The following is a 25,453-nucleotide window of genomic DNA, read 5'->3' as shown; positions in this document are numbered from 1 at the left end:
ACGTGAGAACAAACATGTGAAGGAAGTTGTTGGTTCATCGAGGCCCTCTCAGGTTGGGGGCCCTGGGCATGTGCCCCATGTGCCCTATGGTAAAGATGGTAATGCGTGTGTATAACGAAACGAAAAGAAACCAAAGTGTTTTGTCACTTTAAAATATACTGAAAGTCCCGAGTCCCGTAAGACATATGCGTTGAACTTTGGACAAAATTATGAATAATATTATCATCAGCAATAGATTATTTAAATAATATATTCGACAAATGATTACCAGTCTTTTGTTTCGTAATAATTGATTTAATAAATATGAGACTGTTTTGATAACATCACTTTGACCCAAGGAAGCGAAGAAGTGCTGTTAAAATATATTTAGGAGTTCGAAACAGAAATTATTAAAAAAAAAAATAATAATCTTACAGTTTATTAATAATTACAAAATTAAACAAAAATACAAACCATAAAATAAATAAATAAGGGATTCTGTGAGAGACGATATGGTTAGAAAGAATGTTACTAGTGAGATGACGTCCGACAGAGAAGTACGGAAGAAGAAGACATTCTGCGCCGAACCCAAGTAAAATTGGGATAAGGGCAGAAGGATGATGATGATGATGAATACACCAATCGGGTATACAAACAAAAATACTTTCAGCTACCGTTCTGTGCCGAGCCAACGAGCAGAATGCCCCCTTAGTCTCCCGTACGCCGCCTTATAAAGACTTTTCTGTTTATATAGTAGAAATTAGTTTCCAAAATATATTGAAACTAAAATATCCCATAAAATTACGTAAAGACAGGAAGAAATTCTTTATTTTCAGAAAAAAAAATTTAATCAATTCAACAAACAAACTTTGAAGTATTAACATGTACAAGTAGACGAAAAAAACAATGTTTTCATTGAAAACGCACGTCCATAATCATAAAACATAACACCGAAAACAATAATGGCTACCAAGCTGATTTATTCAAAATATACAATTCAATTAGGTTATCTAATAGTCTAACTCAACACTGATTTTCAATCAAATCAAATCAAAATATATTAATTTAACAAACTGTATTAAGTGAAGCTACCAACGGTTCGGAAGGTAGATCCTACCGAGAAGAACCGGCAAGAAACTCAGTAGGTACTCTTTTTCAACATTTAAAAATACACAAATACAATGGTTTTCGCGTCCGCAGTAAGAGAAAGAACTTTGGGTGCATTGGGATAACATCGTATCGATCGAGTTTCCAACTGATTAAAGCATATTTTTATCCAGGCAATGCAAACTAATAAATGCTTCTATTGGATAGAAAATAATATATAAAATGTCGCCGGAAATTCGAATATTAAATTTAAAAATAAATCCAAGTCCATGAGAAATATTGTTACAATAACGTGCAAATTTTTGGCGAGAAAGCCATGACATCCTTAGAGGAATCACGAAGGCGAACACGTAAAAAATCTTTAACCTATAAATGACACGACCGGGGTCGTTGACCCGCATCGATCGTCCCCCAAGTAGGTCAGCTGGGCGCATTCTCCCCCTTTAATGAAGTAGGAGAAGTTACGAGACATATACAGCTTGATATCGAATGTTCTAATTTATATTCAGTTATATTGCATTCAAATTACTTTCATGTAGTATTTAATTGCGGTATTCCATGAATCCATGGTGTTACTAACATTTCTACGAGCTTGTCTTATAGTCACTGTCAACATTCACATAAACATTGTATCGTAGACAAATTTTGAAAAATAATCAACAATTACGAATTGGCAAAAAACACCTGCTGACTTGTTTCCGCCGGTTCCCAGATCAGTGTATTTTATTTTGCGAACTGATGGTAGTGTTTCATTTGACAATCAATATGTAAGAGTAATGCTTCTGTTGAATAGAGGAAGTTTATTTAATTAGCACCGTGAGAAATATTCATCATTCCTTACACATCCAATGCGCCACTCACCTTGGGCACTAAGGTATTATGACCCTTATTTACACTGCGTTACTCAACTTCAAACCGCAAGACAACAACACAAAGTATTACTGCTTGGCGATTGATTATTTGATGAGTGGATGGTACCTATCCAGATGGGCTCGCACCAAGAAATCTTCTTAGTTCCGCAGTCATAATATTAGTAAGTTAAGATTATACTCGTACATCGCAATACAATGAACATCGAACATCTCCGCCTGTATTACGCTATTTATATTTTTTCTAACGCCCTTATTCGAGTATATTTTAAAATACCTAAAATTATCGGCCCTAGACTCCTAGCTGATTCAGTGATGACGTCATACAAAACAATTGAACGCGCATAAGAACCGAGTAATTATTGTATACATTTCATAAACATACTTAATTTAACCGACATCAAAACTAAAAAATATTCAATAAAAATAAACCTATTAACATTTACGTATCGTAACCGCTGTAAATATGATTACAAATTATAATCTTCTGTTATTAATAAATGCAGATGTTTATACATTCAGTAGATATAGCAGTTTAGTCTTTAAGTTTGACATTGGCGTTAGTGACGTTTCGATATATCCGCATGTTCCTTCTGTGTTTTTACTTTGATCTCACTGAAGGCACTGTGTTTGTTTCTGCCAAAACAACTGTTTTACCTTTACATAGTATAAAATAAAGTCGCTTCCCGCCGTCTGGACACCTAGATCTTTTAAACTACGCAATGTATTTTGATGCAATTTTCATCAATATATAAGAAGTGAGTCAAGGGGAAGGTTTATATGTATAATACATGCATATTATTGTAGAGAAAAGCCAGGAATTTCAACTTTCCTAGCCGGAATAAAAACCAGAATTTTTCTTTTTACGTTTGTTAATCATTCTAACAGCTGTATAAAAATCTTTACTGTTCCCGAGAGAAGCCGGGACGAGTAACTAGTTATAAATATAGCCAATTTTACTTTAAGTTTGTATGTTTGTCTTTTTGCATCAGAGATTAAAAATACTCTTTATTCAAGGACGCTCATACTAGGACTTTCGAGTTATTTTACAAGATTAATTCGAATTTAAAGCTAGTACCGGTTCGTAATCCAGATTCAACCGATTAGAACCGGAAAAAAGTCACTTTATTTTAAAAATTAAAGTCCATAGTTATTAAATACAATTGAACTATTATTTATCAACGAAGGCTGACGAACTCTCCATTATTAGTATAATAACCATATAATTAAAAGTTTCGCCTTGTAATTATTTTTATCCAAAGAAGTTGTTTTAACAAAACAAATACCATATAATCGTGTTATAATATTTTAACACGTCCACTATCAAATACAATTTCCCATTGAATTTTCTCTGAATCTAACGCAATTTGTGTTGAAACTTAATCTGTATTTCAAAGCGATAAAGTTTATTTTCTAATAACATACCATCCCTTAACAAATAAATCTTTGTATTTTTACGTACAATAAAAATTAAACTTTATCTTAATAAGCTTAAAGTATATTTTAGCTCGATACGACAACGGCAGGGTAACCCTTTACAAAGGTTTCTTTGATATTGGTTTTTATTTTCAACCTTATCGTGAGAGATACACAGATTGTTATCGCGTAAAAAGTAATTTTAAGGTGTAAATTTATATGTCAGACGAAACAAGGTGTTAGAGCCTTAATGACGACTTGGAAGGTATTGAAATTCTTGTAAACTTTGAAATTAATAAAGTGGGTCGTTTCATTTTGTTTCTTTTAAGTTGTATGTATTTTTAAATTTACATTGCTTACTTGCTCTAGTGGTAAATGTTTCTAAGCTATATTTATAAAAGTTTTAAGTTATGTTATATTAAGTATAATTAACTACTCACCGTAAGACAGGTACACAAATTCAAGGTTACTCAGCAAGCAATGGAACCCGCAATGCTTGGGGTTTCTCTAACAGATATAATGCGAAATGAGGAGATTTGCCTGAGAACTAAAGTTGTGAACCGATCTTATTAGCTCATTGAAGAGAAAGTGGGCTGGTCATGTTTCCAGGCGCCGTGATTTCCCATGGAGTCAACACGTGCGTTGCTAGTGACCACGTTCAGGTAAACGTAGTGTAGGACGCCCTGTGGGGACGTGGACCGACGATTTAAAAAAAAAAAAAAGTACGGGATGGATGCGGCCCAAGATCGGGATGGTTGACATTCGATGGGAGTCTTTCATCCAGTAACGGACGGCAAAAGGCCGACGAAATCGAAATGTAAGTAAGTCATTGTTCGTCACGGCAGCATGCGAAAGGATTCCTTGTCGCCCACTGAAGAGACAAAGTACCGTCTGGTTTTTTAGTTGATATTCCGGCGTACTAGAGCGCACTAGGCGTCTTGGGCACGGGGGGTCCCGCGTAAAGTTAATGTAAGAGAAACGCGTAACACGTTTTTCCATAGAGGGATTAAAAAGGATATCAAAGTCTATGCCATTTTAGCCCCTATTTGTTTGATGTGGATGTCTCTGAAGTCCTTCAGAAAGGTACCCGGAAACCTGAGGGTGGAAATCGGATTGTGTGGGATTCCTATCCACTAAAACCGCTGCGATGTTGATGATGAGTTGTTTGATGACCGTCCTCGGCACGGATCGGAGCGGCTGGAGAGGCGGGATCGTGTCGATATAACGCAGTGAACCTCTTATCAGAAGACGACGGTTATCTCGCCCCCCGAATTCCTCGCTAATGCGTACGGCAGCATGAGACTATCCCTTGCCGTCCTCATCGAAAGCAACTAGACAAACGAGGCAGTCTTAAACATATACTTATACAGGTAGGACAATGTCTGCCGAATTTTGCTAGATCATATTAATATTATAAATAGTAAAGTTAATATGTTTCTTACGCTTTTACATCTAACCTACTCAACCCTCACACGTGAGAGCGAAGCCAAGGACAGATTTGTAATAAATATTTCAGCAATTATAGTGATCACTTTACGTTCAGACAAACAATTAGATTTTTACGTTCTGGTATAAAAAGATCCTGCACTTACGAAGGTATTAATGCCGCTAAAGATTTGTTCTTTATAAATATAGGAAATATAATTATAGATTAGCTTTATTTAAATATGAATTTTGCTAAAACAAACGACTAAAACTAAAAGGAAAACTCAAAAATTATAATGTTCGGTCGCTATAAAAAGATTTCCACGATCGAATGGACGTTTTAGATTTAAAGTGAGATTTATATATCTAACAAACTAACCAGACTAATAATATTATTAACAATAAATATTTAATTAGGTAAATATATATCACCTGACATTAAATATTATAATGTTGCGCTATAAGGAAACAATATTTTTCTTAAATCCATTTTGCGCTGTTGCGAGATAAGTTTATTAATGAGTGTTCCGGTATGCTGGGGCGCATCAGATTATTACTTCCTGTCATATTCTTTCTTATAATTGTTCCTTATCAACGTTATTATTGTTATGTCATTAAAAATGTATTAAATAAAAATGCATAATATGAAATTACCAATTATTGTTTATTTAGTAAAAATATATTACTTCCTTCACTTAAAAATGTAGCGATAAAATGTATTATTATATATTTATTTATTTTTATGATATAGGAATACGGACGAATAAATGGTCAATCTGATGGTAAGTGGTCATCGCCCCCTTATGTGGCGCTGTAAGGAATATTAACCAATTTTTACATCACGAATGAACCACTAACATTGGGAACTAAGATCGTATAGTACGGTACGTCCCTTGTTCCTAATACATCGCCTTAGTCACCCTTCGAACTGTGTACGGTATTTAGTGGTAGAATATTTATTTTACGTTATTTTTACCGCTCCACATTCATGATTCATCACTCCCAACAATATCCTAATCCGAAGGTAACTCTCATAGGAAACACTCTTAGGACGTTCGTATCACTAAACACTGAGTCTTCGCGAGAGTTCTTAGTTTTTCGACTGACTCTCAATACTTGGCCCTCTATTACAAGCAAATGTTACATACTATTATTTTAACAAATATTGTGTTTCAAAGTAACGAGCCAAGAGATCTCTCATTCTGTATTAATACACATCATGCAACAAATATGTTTTACGTTATTGAAATATCTTATAACTCTAAAACTACGAGTAGACTCGTAGCTTGGGACTCGACATGGGACACCTCAGAATTTTAATTACGAAAATTGATGCTTTGGCAAACATATTGAAATAAAGTTTGATCTATTGATATTGTTAATAATATTGTTTATCTTGGTGGAACTGAAAATACAGTCTTTAGGCATTACTATAATTTCAAAGCTGTAGAGAAGTTCTCAAGGGAAGGGATGATCCCTTACAGGTAAACTCAGCTCCGCAACACACGGTTAGCCAAGTTAACCAATTGGCAAGACAAACTTGTAACACCGAGTTTCTGTCTGTACATAAACAATATATTCATCCGCAAGCAAGATGTTCTCTGTTAAAATTGTTAATTATTATGTGTAATGTATTCAACATTACATACATCAACAGGAACATTGGATACACAGTCATGTGGCAGAATTTCGTTGAAATTAGACACATGCAGGTTTCCTCACGATGTTTTCCTTCACCGCCGAGCACGAGATGAATTATAAACACAAATTAAACTCGTGAAAATTCAGTGGTGCTGGGTTTGAACCCGCAATCATCTTAGCTATCTTATTATATATATATTATATATATATATATATATTGAATAGGAAGATGAAATGGACGGAAGATGAGGTTTGCTTTTTTTATGTCTAACGAACTAACGGGCAGGATGCTTTCTTGATAAAAAGTTACTACCAACACCTATGGACATCTGCGACTCCAGATAGCTTGCAGGCACGTTGCCTTTAAGAAATGAGTACTCTCTCGAAGGTTTCCAAGTCCTATCGGTCCAGAAAAACCTCCTGCGAGCTGGTTTCACAGAGAGGTTGCAAAAAATTACTTACGTTTGATGTTTGGCAATCACGAGGATTGAATTGAGACCATAAAAGATTATACAGACAATAAAATAGCGTAGAGTTACCATTTCAATTTTTGTAAAATAAATGATTAATAACTTCAATTAAACCAGGAGTAATTTTAATAGCTATTATCTCAATAATTAATACACATGTTTGTCTTTTGATGGGACCTTGAAAGCTGCCAATGATGTTTACGCTAAGAAATAGACAAAGAAAGCTCAGAACGTGCTTCGTCAGGCTGCACAAATATTGTTGGATGTGACAGAATCTCACAATGTTTCGAGATGAACTATAAACATTAAAACATGAAGAAACTATGCGTTCGGATTTGAACCCACGACAACTGTTCTAAAACAAACATCACAAAAATAATAAATAAACGTAATAATTATCGTTTATTTCATTATTTCCTCATCGTATTAAAGTCGCATAATTGACTCTTTGCTTCGTACGGGAAGTGAATTGACCTTAATAAAAAAAGTAATTCATTGTCAATACTATAAATATATTATTTACGTATAAAATATGTTCAGTTTAAATAAAAATTTTGAATGTAACGATTTAAAGTAACGTTAATTATATAATATCTACTAATATTTTTAAGGCAAATAAAAAATCAAAAATAGCTCAGTTACTTCTTTTACCCTTTGGGGGGGGGGCGATGCTGAGGATAAAAGTTCTTGAAGCATTTTCTTTACAAACTGAATTCCAAGCGGGCGAAGTCGCGGTCACTACATGTTTTATATGCAACTATAAATGACCCCTGATTTTAATGAACCCATACGAAGTCAACTTGCACTCCAAGAAAGGTTGTAGGCTACATTTAATTAGTTTCACCCCTTGAGAGGTTAATAAAAATATAACATTATAAAGAAAAGACTTCAAAAAGACTCTCAAAATCGCTTCATAAATGACGGAGTTCTGTGGTAACAAAAATAACATTAAAACATTTGAATATTGACTTTGGTTGCTGACGCTAATTTATTAGAGAATTTTCAGACATATTCAACCTTAAAGTCAGTGGAAAAATTACTATGACTTTAAACGTCCGTGGAATTTGGTCCGACGTACTTTTGCGATGCAATCAATGGAGACTCAAGCAGCCTACGCTGCTTCCCAATAATGTAAATATTTTATATCTATAATTTAAAATGTCATCTTTTTGAAGGATTTTGACATAAACCGAGTTTGACGTGGGCGATGCCACAGATTTAGCTAGTATGAAATGGATATAAAATTATTTAAAAACGTGCATTTTATTCGAGTTTTCCTCAAGGCAATGATTAGTTATCCTTATAAAAGAAACATAGTTATGATAAAATTATTCATAATATATAAAAATTCCGTTTTTTTTACTAACAGACAAACTGTACAAAAAAGTATTTTCTGATTATTTAAAACTTAAAATCAAACCAAATATTATTTTTTTACCAGTTTATTTTATTTATATATTACGTACATTAGGGATAACAACATATATTTTTTTAATAATTTATTAATGTAACAATAAATTAAAAAATATTTACTTAAATTGAGATACGGGTATTATATACATGTATATACCTAATATCAAAATAATATTTTTATACAATTACCTAAACTTTTTCGTGATAAAAAATTTTAAGTGTAAAATTGTGTAACTACTTGCTGTGTGCTTTTATCTCGTAGTGCTTTTTTTCTCGTCATTATTTTGATCTGAATTTTGACTCGACAATATATGTAAATTTAATATAAACTCCTACATCTTTAAGCGATCCCTTAAAATGCAATCTCTCAAGTGATTTAATAGTATTCAAAATATAGCTCTTTTCTCGGTGTATTATAGAATATATTTTAATAGAATATCAGTTAGTATCATTACAACCGAGTTTCACAAACACTGCAGTTCACTGTATAAATATTACTATAACCTAATCTGAGCTCTTGTTAGCGTCTTCAAATATGATCCGAGTCCTCTGGAGGACAGGAGGTGTTTGTCCATCAATTTAATAACACCAATTTTTGGGTGTCGTTCTAATTTTAAATCAAATTATTTATTGAAATGCATTCTAATTTTGAAACAAATTTCAAAATTTAGCTACACAGTAAAAATAAAATAAACATGACACCTTTTCACTGACCGTCGTTGACCCAGACTAGCAATATTTCTAGAACTATCATCTCATCACACCTATCAGTAATCTTCTTGTTTATTATCACTGTATAAAAAGAACAGTTCATTTAATTTGTCACTAATTACACTTTATTTAATTTTCGACTGTATTTTAGTAAATATTTATTAATCGTTGGAAAGATCATTTCTCTTGTATACTGACTGTAGGCGCTGTCGAAATGATTCCACAGCGGATCTGAGACTCTTTTGTTTTCCAACACTTTTGGTAACCGTTTAATCAACCACAAAATATCTTTCGTATCAACTAAATGATCGTTACTGCCGTACAAAACAACTGTGGGAACCGTCACAGCACTCAGATTGTAATGAGGGGGTTGTTCCGTTCCATATATTTCTAAATTTCGCGCACTACCGTAATCGAACTTTTGGAAATGGGACGACTTTACACTTTGACCGTATCTTGCGATATTGTGCACTGAAGTACCAGCTGGAAAGTGTCCGAATAATACCCTTAGAGTTTCATTATTTATAGATCCTGGATGGAAGGAGTCAACTAGAGACTCACCGGTTCCACAGAGAACTTCAGATGTTGCACTGGATTTACATAAGAAAGCGAGAATTTCTTGACTTAGAGAACCCTTGGCGAAAAGTTCATATAAACCTGTAGTAGCCAAAGCCCCTTCTAGATATCTTACTCCCTCCAATAATATTTTATACGGCACAGACTTTGTGTTAGTCTGTCTGGCTGCTGGCGCTAAGCCAATGAAAACGTTCGCTTTATCACAGTATCCCGGCCTCTCTGAACACATGACGAAGAACGTACCAGCACCTTGTGAATATCCAATGTAATTCAATTTATCTTCTCTCGTGTATTTCAAAACATATTCAATCGTAGCCGGTATGTCATAATAACCTATTTCATCCACAGAAAATTGCCAAAATTCAGGATCTTTGTCAGGGTCCAAACGATTATGGCGCCTGGAATAATAATTGCCTCGTTGATTTCCAACCCATAAATCATAACACGCGTCCGATAACAAATAGGCCAAACCAACTTTGGGTCCAGCGTCCAACCAAGCATCAGAGCTCTGAAGAAGACCATGCATTAATAAAATTGGAGGTCTTTTCAATTTGTGACCACAGTTCCTTCCGTTTATTCTGAATATTGTTAGAATATACCCATCCTCAGTGAGCACAGTGTGTTCTTCCGAAGTGTATCCATACAGTTCACTCAACTCCGTAAAATTCAGCAACGAATCAATTGGATATCCGAGCGATCTCTTAATTTCATTATTGAATGGTATAAATCGTAATTTCAAAACACTGCAAACAATAATAGTCACAGACACCAGGAGGAAATTGAACATGACATTGCCTTTGGACGCCATGTTTCCAACTGAGAGCGATTTGTTACGAAGAAGGAAATATTACTGGTATTTTTTTAAAGATAGCATTCGTGTGACTGACAATTAATTATTTTAAAGTTGGCGCGATATATTCTTGTAATAAATGGACCGATTCAAGGTTAACGAGTAAATCGTACAGAAAATTTTACGACGATACCTTCTGGCGACAGTCTTACTTAGTCTAATGCTATTTGATGCATTTTAAATATATAAATATTTGTTCTGTCGCCATTGATATGTAATTCTAATATAGTCAACCTGTATATGTGTGTGTGTGTATATTTACATAAATTATTATATAGTCGAAGTTGTTATCGCTCGAAAAATCTAAAAGAAACCGTTTTTAGGGTTCCGTAGCCAAATAGTAAAAAACGAACTAAGAACCCTTATAGATTCGTCATCTCTGTCTGTCTGTCCGTCCGTATGTCACAGCCACTTTTTTCCGAAACTATAAGAACTATACTGTTGAAACTTGGTAAGTAGATGTATTCTGTGAACCGCATTAAGAGTTTCATATAAAAATAGAAAAAAAAAAACAAAATTTTTCATCGAACCCATACGTGTTGGGTATCTATGGATAGGTTTTCAAAAATGGTATAGAGGTTTTAAAATCATTTTTATCTAAACTGTATAGTTTGCACTAGAGACACTTCCAAAGTAGTAAAATGTGTCCCCACCCCCTGTAACTTCTGAAATAAGAGAATGATAAAACTAAAAAAATTGTATGATGTACGTTACCATGCAAACATCCACCCAAAATTGCTTTGAACAATATCTAGTAAGTAGTTTTTTTTAATACGTCATAAATCGAAAAATGCAATTTACTTTCCATTCAATCAACTTGAGTATAAAAATAAAAAATTGAATTTCATAAACATAAACCTTGTTACTTGCTGCTACGGAACCCTTCATAGGCGAGTCTGACTCGCACTTGGCCGTTTTTTTTTTATCCTTTATTTACACGTAATTCGGTATTTTAATTAAATAAAATTTAATGTCGATTTTTCTCGAATAAAAAATACATTTAAAACTAAGTGACCTAGAAATTTGCTTCCTGACCTTCTGATCTAAAATCTAGAAACAATATAATTAATTAATTTGCTTCAAATTAGTTCCGAATAGCATTATATATATAGTATGTCATTTTGCAATATATTCGCTAATTTATATATGTCCTCTTGTCATTGCGTACACTGTCACTGTCCCCGTGTACCATCCGGCTTGAACAGTGGCTTACTAGAAAACCTGCCCACATATTTTAAATTAAATAAATTTTAATTCTCTTAATTCTATGCACGTTAAAATTATGTCGTCCTAACTATTCGTGGTACATTAAAGAAAAATTAAATCAAATCAATTAAAAAGTAATCGTATCAATTAAAATAAGATTGCGTACTTTTTCAATTTTATCGAGTAAATATATTACTCTAAACATTGAAATAAAAAAGGGGTAAACATTATTAATTATACTAAAAGAATACTTGGTGATAGATCTTTGGGTGGATGCCCATCCACCAGGTACCATCCACTCATCATATATTCTATCGCCAAGCAATAATACCTAGTATTCTAGTATTTTTGTGTTCCTGGTGAGTAGAGCAGTATAGATACAGGCACAAGGGATATAACATCTCAGCTGCCGAGGTCAGTGGTGCATTGATTATGTAAAAAATGATTAAAATTTCATACAACACCAATGTCTAAGGGCAGTGGTGACTCACCACCCGGTCTCCCATGCGCCAGTTCGCCTACCTACTTAAAAAAATACTTTTATTTTTTTACTAACTCCATCAGTTACTCAGAAAATCCCACGGAATTCTCCTTCACGATCTTGAGATGAATTATATACACAAATGAAGCACACAACAACTCAGGGGTGTTTGTGCTCGGCAGTCAAAACACTCCAAATAAAGATACTGGTTCTGCACCGCGTTCCTTGACTAAGGAGCTCCAGTTAGCTCCCACCCCAAACACATGAGCTATTTTGTGAGAAATCTTAAAATTAAATTGAAAATAATTATTATGACCTTACACTACCTAGGGTAAAATAAAACATTGTGTGCATTTTTGTGTTTTGAATGACAAATAACAATTTTGGACCCGCCACAGCCCTGCACAGTTGGCTCATCTTCCTTGAATCTGATGTCATCGGTGTCTGGAATTGATCTTTATAAGAAGCGATCGTATTAGTGTGAAATATTTTCTTTCGTAGAAGATATAATAGTTTTTTTTTTCATTTATTTAGATTATAACCGTCACAGCTGTACCTGATTGTTATGCAGATTTGTGGTTAACAAATTAATTACAATTTGCTGTAATTAATTAATATTATGTTTGTTTATGTAAACAAAAACGAGATGGTCCAGTGGTTAGAACGCGTGCGTCTTAACCGATGATTACCGGTTCAAGCCCAGGTAAGCACCACTGAATTTTCATGTGCTTAATTTGTGTTTATAATTCATCTCGTGCTCAGCGGTGAAGGAAAACATCGTGAGGAAACCTGCATTTGTATAATTTCAACGAAATTCTGCCACATTGAATCCACCAACCCGCATTGGAGCAGCGGCTCAAAGGGAGAGGCTCTTAGCCCAGCAGTGGGAAATTTACTATATATATCTATATCTGTACTAATATTATAAATGCGAAAGTAATCTGTCTGTGTGTCTGTTACTCTTTCACGATCAAACCTGTGAACAAAATTTGATAATATTGGCTAAGAAGCAAGCAACTTCTAAAACGCGAGCAAAGCCGCGAGCTACAACTAATATATAACAATGACAAGGTGAAAAAATTTTTTTATCACAAGATTAACTTCTCAACAAAAGGTCAAAGTCATACTCACGATACAAACTATAGCATTTTATTTACCAGCTTGTTTATTTTCCTTGATTGTTTAATCTAATAGAATACCTTAGCAGTTCAGTGGCTATGAGGAAAATTCTGCCACATCTGTCCACAAACCCGTATTGGAGAAGCGTGATGAAATAAATTCCAATCCGTCTAAACAAGAGGAGTATTGCCTTATTCCCAAAGTGGAACAGTGGGCTATAGTTTAATTTCATTACTTAAAAATAATATATTGATTGATTTAAGTTAAATTTTGGCCGAATGGACCATCGCCATTGACATTATAAGGATTATCATGACTCACTCACAGTTCAAACTTAAACGAACTTACTGCTATAATATTAGTTGATTTTTTATTTCTTTGTTGAATACAATATTTATTTTTAAAACTATATACAAATACAAATTAAGAATACTTACCTACTGTGCAAATTATACCCGTGGCAAAAATGCTAGCCGAATTAGAATTGCAAGTCCGATCCTCTGGCCAATAAGGAACCAGCAATCATATCAACAGTGAAGGCAACAAGGCTAGGTGTTGCACTTTTAATGAAAGTTTTTGGACTACTTCAAGGTCCAAATGTTTCAACAGCAAATGGAACAAAAACATAAATTATTCTACTTCTTGAATTTTAATTCTTCTTCTTTTAAAGACTTTATTTTTCGTCTCTTATTCCAAAATTAATAAGATTGAGTATAATATAAATCTTTGTATCAATATTTAGCTGTAGAACATATTAATATTGTCTGTGTGTCTTGATACGCGTCCTGTATGTATATGTCGTACCCAAATAGGGAAATTAGCCATTCAACGGTGTAGCCATGCAACGTCTAGCCACTTTACTAAACGGCCTTCAACCAACGGCCTGAATGACATCAGCCATTGGTGCTACGGCTTTGTGCGAACCCGTCTGGGTCTCGTCCTCTTATCACAGAGTTTCCCGCAAACAGCAATACTTAGTGTTATTGTGTTCCGGTCTGAAGATTAAGTCAGTGTAATTACAAGCACAAGGAACATAACATCTTATCTCCCAAGGTGGTTGGTGTATTGGCGATGCAAGGAGTGGCTAAAATTTCTTACACTGACCACTGACTACCGACTGGCTGATTTGCCTACCTATACTATAAAAAGAAAAATCAGTACTTAATTAAAGATTAATTAATGTTATAAATACCACGACCTCCGAGGTCGAGTAGTATGTACACCGGTTTTCATGGGTACGCCACTCCGAGGTCCCGGGTTCGATTTCCGGCCGAGTCGATGTAGAAAAAGTTCATTAGTTTTCTATGTTGTCTTGGGTCTGGGTGTTTGTGGTACCGTCGTTACTTCTGATATTCCATAACACAAGTGGTTTAGCTACTTACATTGGGTTCAGAGTAATGTATGTGATGTTGTCTAATGTTGTCCAATAAATGCGAAAGTTTGGGTGGATGGATGATTATTACATAATCACGCGAGAACGGTAAACGGATCTGGTTGCAAATTGGCACAAAGATAGATTACCTATGGTCTAGCACATAGGTCTTTCACCCTAACACCTGCGCACCAACTCTTAATGCATTTGTGCTGGAGTCGACTTCTCTTCGTATTTCACTTGTTTCTTTTAAAAGTTCTCTTATATCAGACAAAGTATTACTTGGGTTTTTAACGATGTTGACATTACGATAGGTAACACCTATCTCATATCATCATATCATGTATCTGTTTGAAATTAATGGACTTCGTAACCGTTTGATCGACAACCACGACAGTTGGTTTGTATTTTATTTTATCTAAGGTACTTCCGAAGCATTCTTTTCTAATTCATTATCGTTGAGTAATTAGTTTGCTCGTCCTTTATCTTGGGCATTTAATACTTATTTCAATTGACTTTACATTACATTCCAATGAACACTTTTAGAGGTACTAAGATTTCTCATGTATGACATCCTTGTTTAAGCTAATAAATAAATGAACCTACTCAATATTCTGTAGCTAATCTACTCATAAATTTTAGTTACGAATACATTGTACATGTGCGGAGCCGGGGTAGATCACTAGTTTCATAAAGTAACGCAGCAGAATGGATATATCACAATTCTGAGCTAAGAACTTCTTTACTTTTGAGAAGATTTGGAGCTTATCCCACCACGCTGCCCCAATGCATGTTGGTAAATATATATGCAGAATTTATATCTGACATGAGCAGATTCCCTCCGGATGTTTCCTTTCAGCGCTGAACACAAATTAGGGACGTGAAATTACAGTGGTGCTTGGATTTGAACCGACAATAGTCGATTAAGATTTAAGTATTCTAAGATGTTTTATACTACCCGGTGGTTGTAAGTCTCTCCTAAATATTATTACAGCACAACAGCTTCCATACCGTGCGACTGATTGCCATGACAATTGTGTACAGGGAGCAATGAGATCTGCTATAACACATAAAACTACACACTAGCATGTAACCAACGACTTTGCTTGCGTTTAATCGTCTTTTCACATGATCACTGTAGTGAAAGCGCCAATAGTTTGTGATAAAAATACATTCTAAAATAAACAACCTTACCATAAGTTTTCTTTAACCTAATAAAGCTAAAAGTTTTTAAATATCAAAATTTCTTGATATTATACCTTGGGAATAAAATGATCGCCTCCAGGCTGCTTCAAATAACTAAAATATAATTATCATTGTACATGGAAAATGGTTAAAAAAAAAAATATATATATCCCGCTGAGTTTCTTTCGCCGGTTCTTCTCAGGTCCGAGGTGCTAAATTCCGAACCGGTGGTAGATTTTTGACAATCAATAAGCAAGTGTAAACACTTCTATATTGAATAAAGATTTTTGATTTTGACTTTGACTTTGCGTTCCTCCCCCCGTCTCCCCCCTAACGATTATTAGCTAAAGAAAAATAAATATTGCCTTTAACTATTACATTGTTAAGCTATGTTTTCAATATTACCACTAGTATCTATAATGTATAATATTTATTTATTTAATGTATCTATTTATATTGTTATTCTATGTTTAAGTATTTATCTTAAATGTTAGCATATATTGTCAGAGCCCGTCATAACCACATAGGGTACCATTGAAAATCAGCGTTGGGTACTTGGAACCCAACTTGGAAACTGAATGGTACACCTATTTTGGGACACGTTAACTGTCATTGTTTTGTTTTGTTGATTTTTTTTGTAGATTAAGTAATATGTTTTTTATTTTTTTAATTTTTATACTTATTTATAATTGTAAATAAAATAATTATCCTAAATAAACATTTCTTTCTTTCATGTTCTGACAAATATATTCGCGAGTGTTAAAAATATAATATAGATACTCCTGACGGTAAATAAACATATATAATATGTTGTCTTCATCTGATCTTTTCAAGTCTGAGATACTTCGGTCCGATCCCATGGTATATTTCTGACCATCAAAAATCAAGTGTTATATTTGTTTTAAGTTGTTATATATATTTAAATTATATTAGAGAACTCGATTTGTATGTATAAACAGAGTTCAAGCATAGTCGTAAGGGTACTTCGCGATTTTAATGACGCAAGATCGAAACTGATCCTCCCAAAAAAAAAAATTACCATTAAATGGTAAGGAAAATAGATAAATTAGTAATAATTTCTTAAAATTGGTTTAACACATTTCCAACTTCATTCAAATATCCTCAATGTCAATAAACGAATATCGGTATCCCTTATTCGTCACCTTCTGATCGACGTACTTCACCCACTTACGTCTGCCTTCAAGCATTTTCTGTCTCACTATGTCTGTTTTCAAAATCATAATATTCTTTATTCAAGGCTAATGAAAGTACAGGTTACAGTGTTAAATTAGTGTAAACCTAGCACTGGTTCGGAAGGTAGACTTTACCGAGAAGAACTGGCAAGAAACTTAGCAGCTACTCTCTTCCACCATTTTAAATACAGAGTATGTCCATAAAGTATATATAAATTTATATAAATACTAAGTCAAATACTAAGTCCACGCTTTTTGCTTTTAATATAATCTTGTATAGTAATATGCTTTATTTATTTAATGTTTATTTGATAGGTTTAATTTTTTTAATAAGCTAAGTTTTAAAATGTTGGACTTACACAATTTACAATGAATTCGACTTTACATGATTAGCGACACATCATTAAACCGGTGTTAGCTTTGATAGACCACGTTAACACCCACGCGAGAGGTGGTACCAATTTACCAAACAGCAATGAAATATCGTATCGTCCATATCGTCTTTCACACAATCCATCCATCGTTTCTTGGGTCGTCCCCTACCTCTATATCCATCCACATCCATTTTCAAAACCTTTCTCACAACATGGTCCTCATTCCTCCGCATAACATATAACATAACATATACCAAGACAGCCGGTTTCCGGATAGCTTCTCGGTTACCGGTGCCACTTTCAAACTTCCTCTTATGTACTCATTCCTTACTCTATCCATTCGCGTAACACCACACATTCCTCTCAGCATTCTCATCTCCCCCGCATGCAATTGTCTTTCAGTCATCCCTTTTGTAGCCCAACACTGTGATCCATATAGAACAGCAGGTCTGACCATGGTCTTATAGATCTTTCCCTTAAGTTTAAGGGGAATATGGGGGTCGGGGGATGAAAATGTCATAAAAATCTCGTCTGAATTAAAACAATAAATAAATACACAATTAGAAAGAGAGAGAAGGCTTGCCTGGAGCGGACGTTTTCTGCAATTCTTTCCAAAAACTCAGATGATAAAGTACAGTTCCAAAAAAAACATATTTATTAATAACCTTAATCTATATAATTTGATTAACTACCAAACGTCAATAAGCAACCCGACTTAATCTTATCTAATATCTGCGATTAATTTAATATCCCAAGTCCATTTATCTCTAATTCCTCAAAATATAGTAAGTGTTATCTGACTTGAAACGCTACTTAAGGCTGTATGTAATGAAACCTTTTTTTCTCGGTAATATAATATATATTATTTGATCAAACGAACTTACAAAGTGAAGTTCGATCGGTATTATATGAGTACGCTTCATTCTTTGATATAAATATATACTGTAGTCCTTTTATTGTGCTGGCAACTTCGCACGGTTTTTTAGGGATAAAAGTAACTAATTTGACTTTTTCCCTTTCTACCACAGTTTCAGTTTAGTTCACAGTAATAATACATCATATTATAATCCAATTGTTAGATTTTGTCGTACTTACAACGATTTAATTTTAAAACACAGTGACATATTAGACATATTCAATCCCAATTTCCCGAAATTTAAAAACATTGTAAGGAATATTACATCTACGATTCAATGATCGACTGGAAATACTTAATAATTTATTGACAGATATTTCTGAATTTATGCACTTAAATCCTCTTTTAATACTTTCTCTTTCGATAATTGTATTATTTTATGATTACTTGATTTAATTTATTATCTTAGTCTCATAATTCAAATGGATGTATTGTTATTAGTTTAATAGTAATGAATATTCAATGTTATTTAGATAATTAATTGCTGTAATTTATTAATTTTTGATTATTACATAAAATAGTACCAGACTGCATTGATATATAATTGATACGAGCATGCCGTGTACACCTGCTTAGGAATGTAATCTAGCTCAAAATTGTGTAATTCCATAATTTTAATGTATGTTCTGATTGTATTCTGTTTGTGTACCTATGAGTAAATAAAATAAATAAATAAATAAACCCACCATTAGATTTTTTGGCAAGAAATATTTTTGAAATAAACTGATCGGGTTGTGATTTACATTCTACTACGGCTCCCAGTTCTAACAAATTTTTTAAAGCTAGGATCATATCCTGCTTTTCTTTTATAGAAAAAGTATTTTTAGGGATTATATACTGAACTACTTTTGATGAAAAAGGTATACAGTAGCCGTTACGAATCCATTCAAGTACCATAGGATTATTAGTAACTTGTGACCAGCAATGGTAATAGTTTTGCAATCTACCAGCATGTACCTGCGTTAATGACGCGGTGGAGCACGTCTGTTGCTCATTGTCGAAATCGGCGGGCGCGTGGATTGTGATGGCGCTGTTGGAGGTGTTTGTTGCGGAACGCGACGAAATTGGTTCCGGAACTGTGAAGTCCGACCCCTCCTGGTCACTGATTGCAAGCGAGGGGGGCCTGACCAGTTTCCCTGGTAGCGATTACGAAGCCCTGCCGACTGAATAGGAGCGCTGGATGTTGATGACTTCGTGGTTGTGGCTTTTTTAATCTTAAGCCCCTGTCGTTCGATCGCCTTAGAAGCTTTTATTTTTTCAGGTAAATCCTTACCAAATAAAGTCTCGTCTCGATTTTGATCTTGTATAACAGCAAGAAAAGATTTGTCGAGACCTCGAGTAATAAGTTTTGTTCTTACTTGTGAACATAATGGAGATCAGTAAGGATTCTGCACCCGTCTTATAATATTTTTATTGCTTGAACCTTTTCGTCATGAGACAAAAGTAATGTCATCGCCCGGTTAACCGCGGCTATGCCCAGACCTAGTTGATCTTGCTCGGTTTGAATCTTCTTGTCTCGATTCTTTACCATTTCTGTAACCGCCGCTGTAAGCTCTGGGTTCACAATCGATGCTTTCAACAACCTACAGTTATCAGGTATGGTAAATTCTTTTAAAAGTCTTTCTTTTGTTTCAGAAAGTAAGCCTTTTTTAAGGATCGGAAGCCAACGTTGTGCTAACTTATAATGAATATTAGGGCCAAAAGCTGGATTCTCTTCAGAAGCATCACCCAAGGCCTCTAGTAACTCAGAGTCGAGTTCGGGTTCAGGCTCTTGATTTATGTCTAGTGCCGGTTGTACATAAGGTGATGTCGGCGAACGCTGTGTATGTGAAGTCTGCACAGGCAGCGACGGTGCTGGTGAAGGTGAACGAAGTTCGAGTTCACATAATGGCGACGTACCATTTCCCTCGGTTTCGTTTTCTATTCGACAAAGGAACTATTTTTCTCTAATTAATTATTTAACACTTTCAACGTTTTAACTTCAAAGTTACACCTTCGTGTTGACTCGCAGTCAACCCCCAGGCTTATGCTTTTTTGAACGTCTGCTTAACCGTCGTGTTAACTCGCAGTTAACCCCCAGGAAAGCTTACTGACGCTGGTTTGTTGAAATGTTTTAAAATATCTCACTTCACTAACAACTTAGTAATAAATAAACTTACCTGGGTTTATTTCTGAATCCGACGAAGAATAAGTTATCACACGAAGCTATTTTTTACCGTTCGCTTAGCTTTCAACTTTTTGATTTTTGCATTACAGTAATTAATTTTTTCTTCAGCACTTCGTTTAGGCATTTTACTATTATTTAAATAAAGTTTTCAGGTAACCGTGTTTTCGTTGCCTCGCACGATAAAAGTATGACAAACTCGAGCGCAGCATGCTATGTGTTAGAAAGGGAAAAAGTCAAATTAGTTACTTTCATCCCTAAAAAACCGTGCGAAGTTGCCAGCACAATAAAAGGACTACAGTATATATTTATATCAAAGAATGAAGCGTACAAAATATATTACATTATATTAAGCATTACTTCTTCGCTTCGATAGTTTAAAAAAATAATTACTTGTATTAGAAATTCAAAGTGCCTCCATTTTTTCATAATGTATCACAAATGTATCACAAAATGTATCTCTAAACAATGTATCACAAGTTTTTTTTCATTAACATATATATTTTAAATAATACAGCATTAAGTGAACCTTGTGAGCTGAGATGGCCCAGTGGTTAGAACGCGTGCATCTTAACCGATGATTTCGGGTTCAAACCCAGGCAGGCACCACTGAATTTTCATGTGCTTAATTTGTGTTTATAATTCATCTCGTGCTCGGCGGTGAAGGAAAACATCGTGAGGAAACCTGCATGTGTCTAATTTCAACGAAATTCTGCCACATGTGTATTCCACCAACCCGCATTGGAGCAGCGTGGTGGAATATGCTCCATACCTTCTCCTCAACGGGAGAGGAGGCCTTAGCCCAGCAGTGGGAAATTTACAGGCTGATTATGTTTATGTTTATGTAAGTGAACCTTTTTTATATTTTCGAAAAATACACTCACAGATCGCCCGCAACTTCGCTCGCTTTTCAGAGATTGTTCGTCAGGAGCCAAGCTTGCTTAATATTAAATTTCATCAAATTCGGTTCATAGGCATAGCGGTGAAAGAGGAACAGACAGACAGACGGCAAAAAACCTGGAAATCGTGATGCAAGCCAGAGGGCTCATTCCTTACAATATCGATCCGGGAAGCCGCTGCACTAAACAGACCTGTGAGACGAATCTCCGCCAACAGCCCATTGTAGGCAATGGTACAGATGTATGTGATCTGAGCGAGATTTTTATCAGTAACGCCCAACAGGCAACGTTACAGAACAGATCCAGCTCATAAAGAAATCACCTATAAAATCTGTTGGCAATAATTTGAAACAATATCGCTCTATCGAAGAATAGTCGAACTGAAGTGGCAGTGGGCGGAACACAAAGCTCGTAGAAACGATGGCCGTTGGAGCACAAAAGTTTTCGAGTGGCGACCACATTACTGAAAATGCAGCGTAGGCAGCAAAGTTGGCTGACGATCTGCTGAGGATTGCGGCCAGACACTGGATGTGGGTATCGCAAGACTGGCTGCTGTAGAGATCTTTGGGGGAGGCCTTTGTCCAGCAGTGGATGTTTTCCAGCTGAAATAATTATGTCTAAACTAGATTTACTTTCTTCTATAAAAAAACTAAATCCTAAATATACAGAAGCAGAATATATATTTTATATTTAGAGGAATTTGGACGAAATCGGTTTTGTATGTGGAAATAGATATCGTTTATAGAAATGACCGAAATATACGGAAATGACGTCACGTCACTACTAGAGACCAGGTGGGAACCTTCGCACGTGCAATTTCTTAATAAAGAATTTAGTCAGCGTTAGCCAAGTACGCGTTCGAAACAGTTCTCGGATAGAACATTGTCATCGTTCAGTAATTTTGTACAAAATACATACACAAACCTTTTTAATTTAGGGCTTCTACATAAACCTCATCAAATTCCGGGTGGCTTAGAAGATTTTACTTTATAGATTAGAAAATTTTATCGATAATCGCTTAATTTTAAGAGATTAATCTCATTGACGTTGTATTTCGACCGAATGAAAGATGATTAAATCGGACGAAAGCGAAATTGAAAATCACGTCGACAAATGTCAAGCCTACTTGTATTTTCTTTGTCGACAGTGACAGTTCTCAAGCAAAGGAGCGTTAGCAAAGAATTTCGGAACAATAACTATCTAACCCTGTCGGAGCCAAAGGATGCGACGCGCTTTTAGCGGATAATGTTTGTGTAGGTTTTTTTTATGATATCGGTAGGCGAAGGAACAAATGCGTCACCCGAGGTAAGTGGTCACCACCGCCGATAGACAATGGCGTTGTGAGAAATATTAACCATTTCTTACATCACCGATGCGCCATGAACCTTGGTAACTAAGAAGAACACCGGCTCACTCACCCTTCAAACCGGAACACAACAATACTGAGTACTGCTGTTTGGCGGTATATCTGATGAGTGGGTGGTACCTACCCAGACGGGTAAAGCCCAACCACCGTATATTTATGTGTGTACTTAGAGGGGTTTTTCTCTCTTTCCACTTATTACTTATCTGATCACTAAAATAATCGGTCTGTACCAAATTTCTAAAGTAGTGGAGTTACAATAATTTATACTATATATAAATAAATACTATAAAAATAACGGACGTGTCGCGAGCATCGACACAGGTTTGTTACCGCTGCAAAGCGTATCGCGCGAGTCTTAGTTCCAAAAGGTCCCAGACTTATACGTGGATTATTACATATAAAAAATATCTCACGGACAATAATCGTGGAGCTATATATATATACTTGTTGACTTCCAACCACGATATATTGTATACGACAGCGCGCGCCAAACGCGTTGCAATCTAATTGATTTATGCCGAATTAAATTGTAAGGTGTCGATTATTGGACGAGGGTGAGTCGAGCTTGCTCTGGTGAAACGTTTGACGGGCAGCGCCGCGAGATGGTTGACGTTGCCAAGGCAACGAATAACAACCGGTAACAACGGGTATGTCACGCTAACGGATCGCCGACGTTTATAATTGGAATCCCAATTAATTATTTGATTTAACAAATGACAAATTATTGTACCAACGCGTGTAAAACATTATAGTTTAACGATGCCAACTTTTGTTTCCGGAATCAATTACAACATTCCCGCGCCCTCGTGATGAGTGAAATAAATCCTATATTAAGTAACAATGATGATAACGGCGCTCCTGCCAATAGCCGAGTGCCCACATATACAATTATATTTAACTAACATAACTTTGTATTTTAAATGTTGGAAGAGTGACTTTTTTTATGTTAGAGGTGGCAAACGAGCAGGAGGCTCACCTGATGGAAAGTGACTACCACCGCCCATGGACATCTGCAACACCGGGGGGCATGCAGGTGCGTTGCCGGCCTTTCAGGAAAGAGTACGCTCTTTTCTTGAAGGTTCCCAAGTCGTATCGGTTCGGAAAAACCGCAGGCGAAAGCTGGTTCCACAGAGTGGTTGTGCAAGGCAGAAAATGTCTTAAAAATTGTGCTGTTGTGGATTTTCGGACATCTAGGTGGTGTGGGTGATATTTTGAATTTTGGCGAGATGTCCGAAGGTGAAATTCAGCAGCCGGGATGAATCCGAACAATTTATCGGAACATTCCCCGTGATAAATTCTGTAGAAGATGCAGAGCGATCCAACATCTCTACGCAAAGCCAAAGGATCAAGCAGATCGGAAAGGGCTTGATCGTCGATAATTCGAGCCGCTCTACGTTGGATACGGTCGAATGGAAGGAGCTGGTACTGGGGAGCTCCCGCCCAGAGGTGAGAGCAGTACTCCATGTGAGGCCGAATTTGTGCCTTGTATAGTCTTAGACGATGGGCCGACGTGAAATACTGAGTTTCTTACCGTTACTGCAATAGCTTCACCTAAAATAGTTCTGTTGAAAGACGATTCGAAATTTCTTGTAAAAGCCTACTGAATAAAGGATACTTTGATTTTGATGGTATAGCTTAATGGTGTTAATATAACTCACTAATATTCGCCCAATTACTGATAACTTTTCTTCAAATTATTATTACAACATACCCACACAATTCTTATCAATGTAACTGCGAAATTAACAACAAATTGAGGAGAAATTTGTCGTTAATTTCGCAATCTTAAAATTTGAATTAATATTCTTGAATTCTCATGGTAAATGGCACATTTGCGGTCAAAAAAAATGGTATTTTTTACAGCCGTGTATAACTCTTCTGTATATAACGTGATATCTTATAGTACGACTAGTTGTTGCCGTCGGCTTTGCTCATGTTTTAGGGGGTTCAAACTTGCTTCGTAGCAAATTTTATCAATGAATTTAATGATTTGCCCTTGAATTAACAACAGACAGACAGATAGAATTACTTTCCCATTTACAATATTAGTATAGATGTGATGTATTTAACGATACCATTTTACAGTTCCTTGTCAACCGTTTGCTCCGACGATGTTTGAATTAATTTATATTCAAATGAATAGTAGAGTGCTACTTTCTCAGTGCGGTTGACTAGATTATTAGTCTAGTATTAACAACAAGCCTCGCTAGCAATCAAAGTTTACATTAGCAACCAGTAAATTTCCCGCTGCTGGGCTAAGGCCTCCTCTCCGTTCGAGGAGAAGGTTTTTGGAGCATATTCCACCACGCTGCTCCAATGCGGGTTGGTGGAATACACGTGTGGCAGAATTTCGTTGAAATTACACACATACAGGTTTCCTCACGATGTTTTCCTTCACCGCCGAACACGAGATGAATTATAAAAACAAATTAAGCACGTGAAAATTCAGTGGTTCCTGCCTGGGTTTGAACCCGAAATCATCGGTTAAGATGCACGCGTTCTAACCACTGGGCCATCTCGGCTCTCATCATCAAAGTTTAATTAAAAGTAATATATTAGCCTGTATTTAATATTATAAATGAGAAAGAATCTCCGTTATCTCTTCACATTTGAACTTGAGCTTGAACCGCTAAACCAATTTAGATGATATTTGGTATGGAGATAGTTTGAGTCCCAGAAAAAGGACACAGTCTACTTTATTAAGTTAACCTCTCGAAGGAG

General features: G+C 35.5%; 2 protein-coding genes across 3 annotated transcripts in view; one reads left to right on the top strand and one right to left on the bottom strand.

Annotated features, from left to right (window-relative positions):
• LOC113392859 (uncharacterized) overlaps nucleotides 1-25,453 on the top strand; it is a 156,418-nt gene that overhangs the window by 65,036 nt on the left and 65,929 nt on the right. The gene's annotated exons all lie outside the window — the stretch shown is intronic.
• On the bottom strand, nucleotides 8,916-10,533 carry LOC113392875 (lipase 1-like). Its single transcript, XM_026629480.2, has one exon. It carries the CDS (start codon nucleotides 10,413-10,415, stop codon nucleotides 9,150-9,152), a length of 1,266 nt encoding a protein of 421 aa, XP_026485265.2. The 5' UTR covers nucleotides 10,416-10,533; the 3' UTR covers nucleotides 8,916-9,149.

This window comes from Vanessa tameamea, chromosome 25, assembly GCF_037043105.1.
Source record: "Vanessa tameamea isolate UH-Manoa-2023 chromosome 25, ilVanTame1 primary haplotype, whole genome shotgun sequence".
NCBI lineage: Eukaryota > Metazoa > Arthropoda > Insecta > Lepidoptera > Nymphalidae > Vanessa > Vanessa tameamea.
This window is presented reverse-complemented; position numbering and strand designations above follow the sequence as displayed.

Coding starts and splice junctions, on each gene's coding strand:
- LOC113392875 (XM_026629480.2), bottom strand. CDS start 10,415: ATGGCGTCCAAAGGCAATGTCATGTTCAATTTCCTCCTGGTGTCTGTG.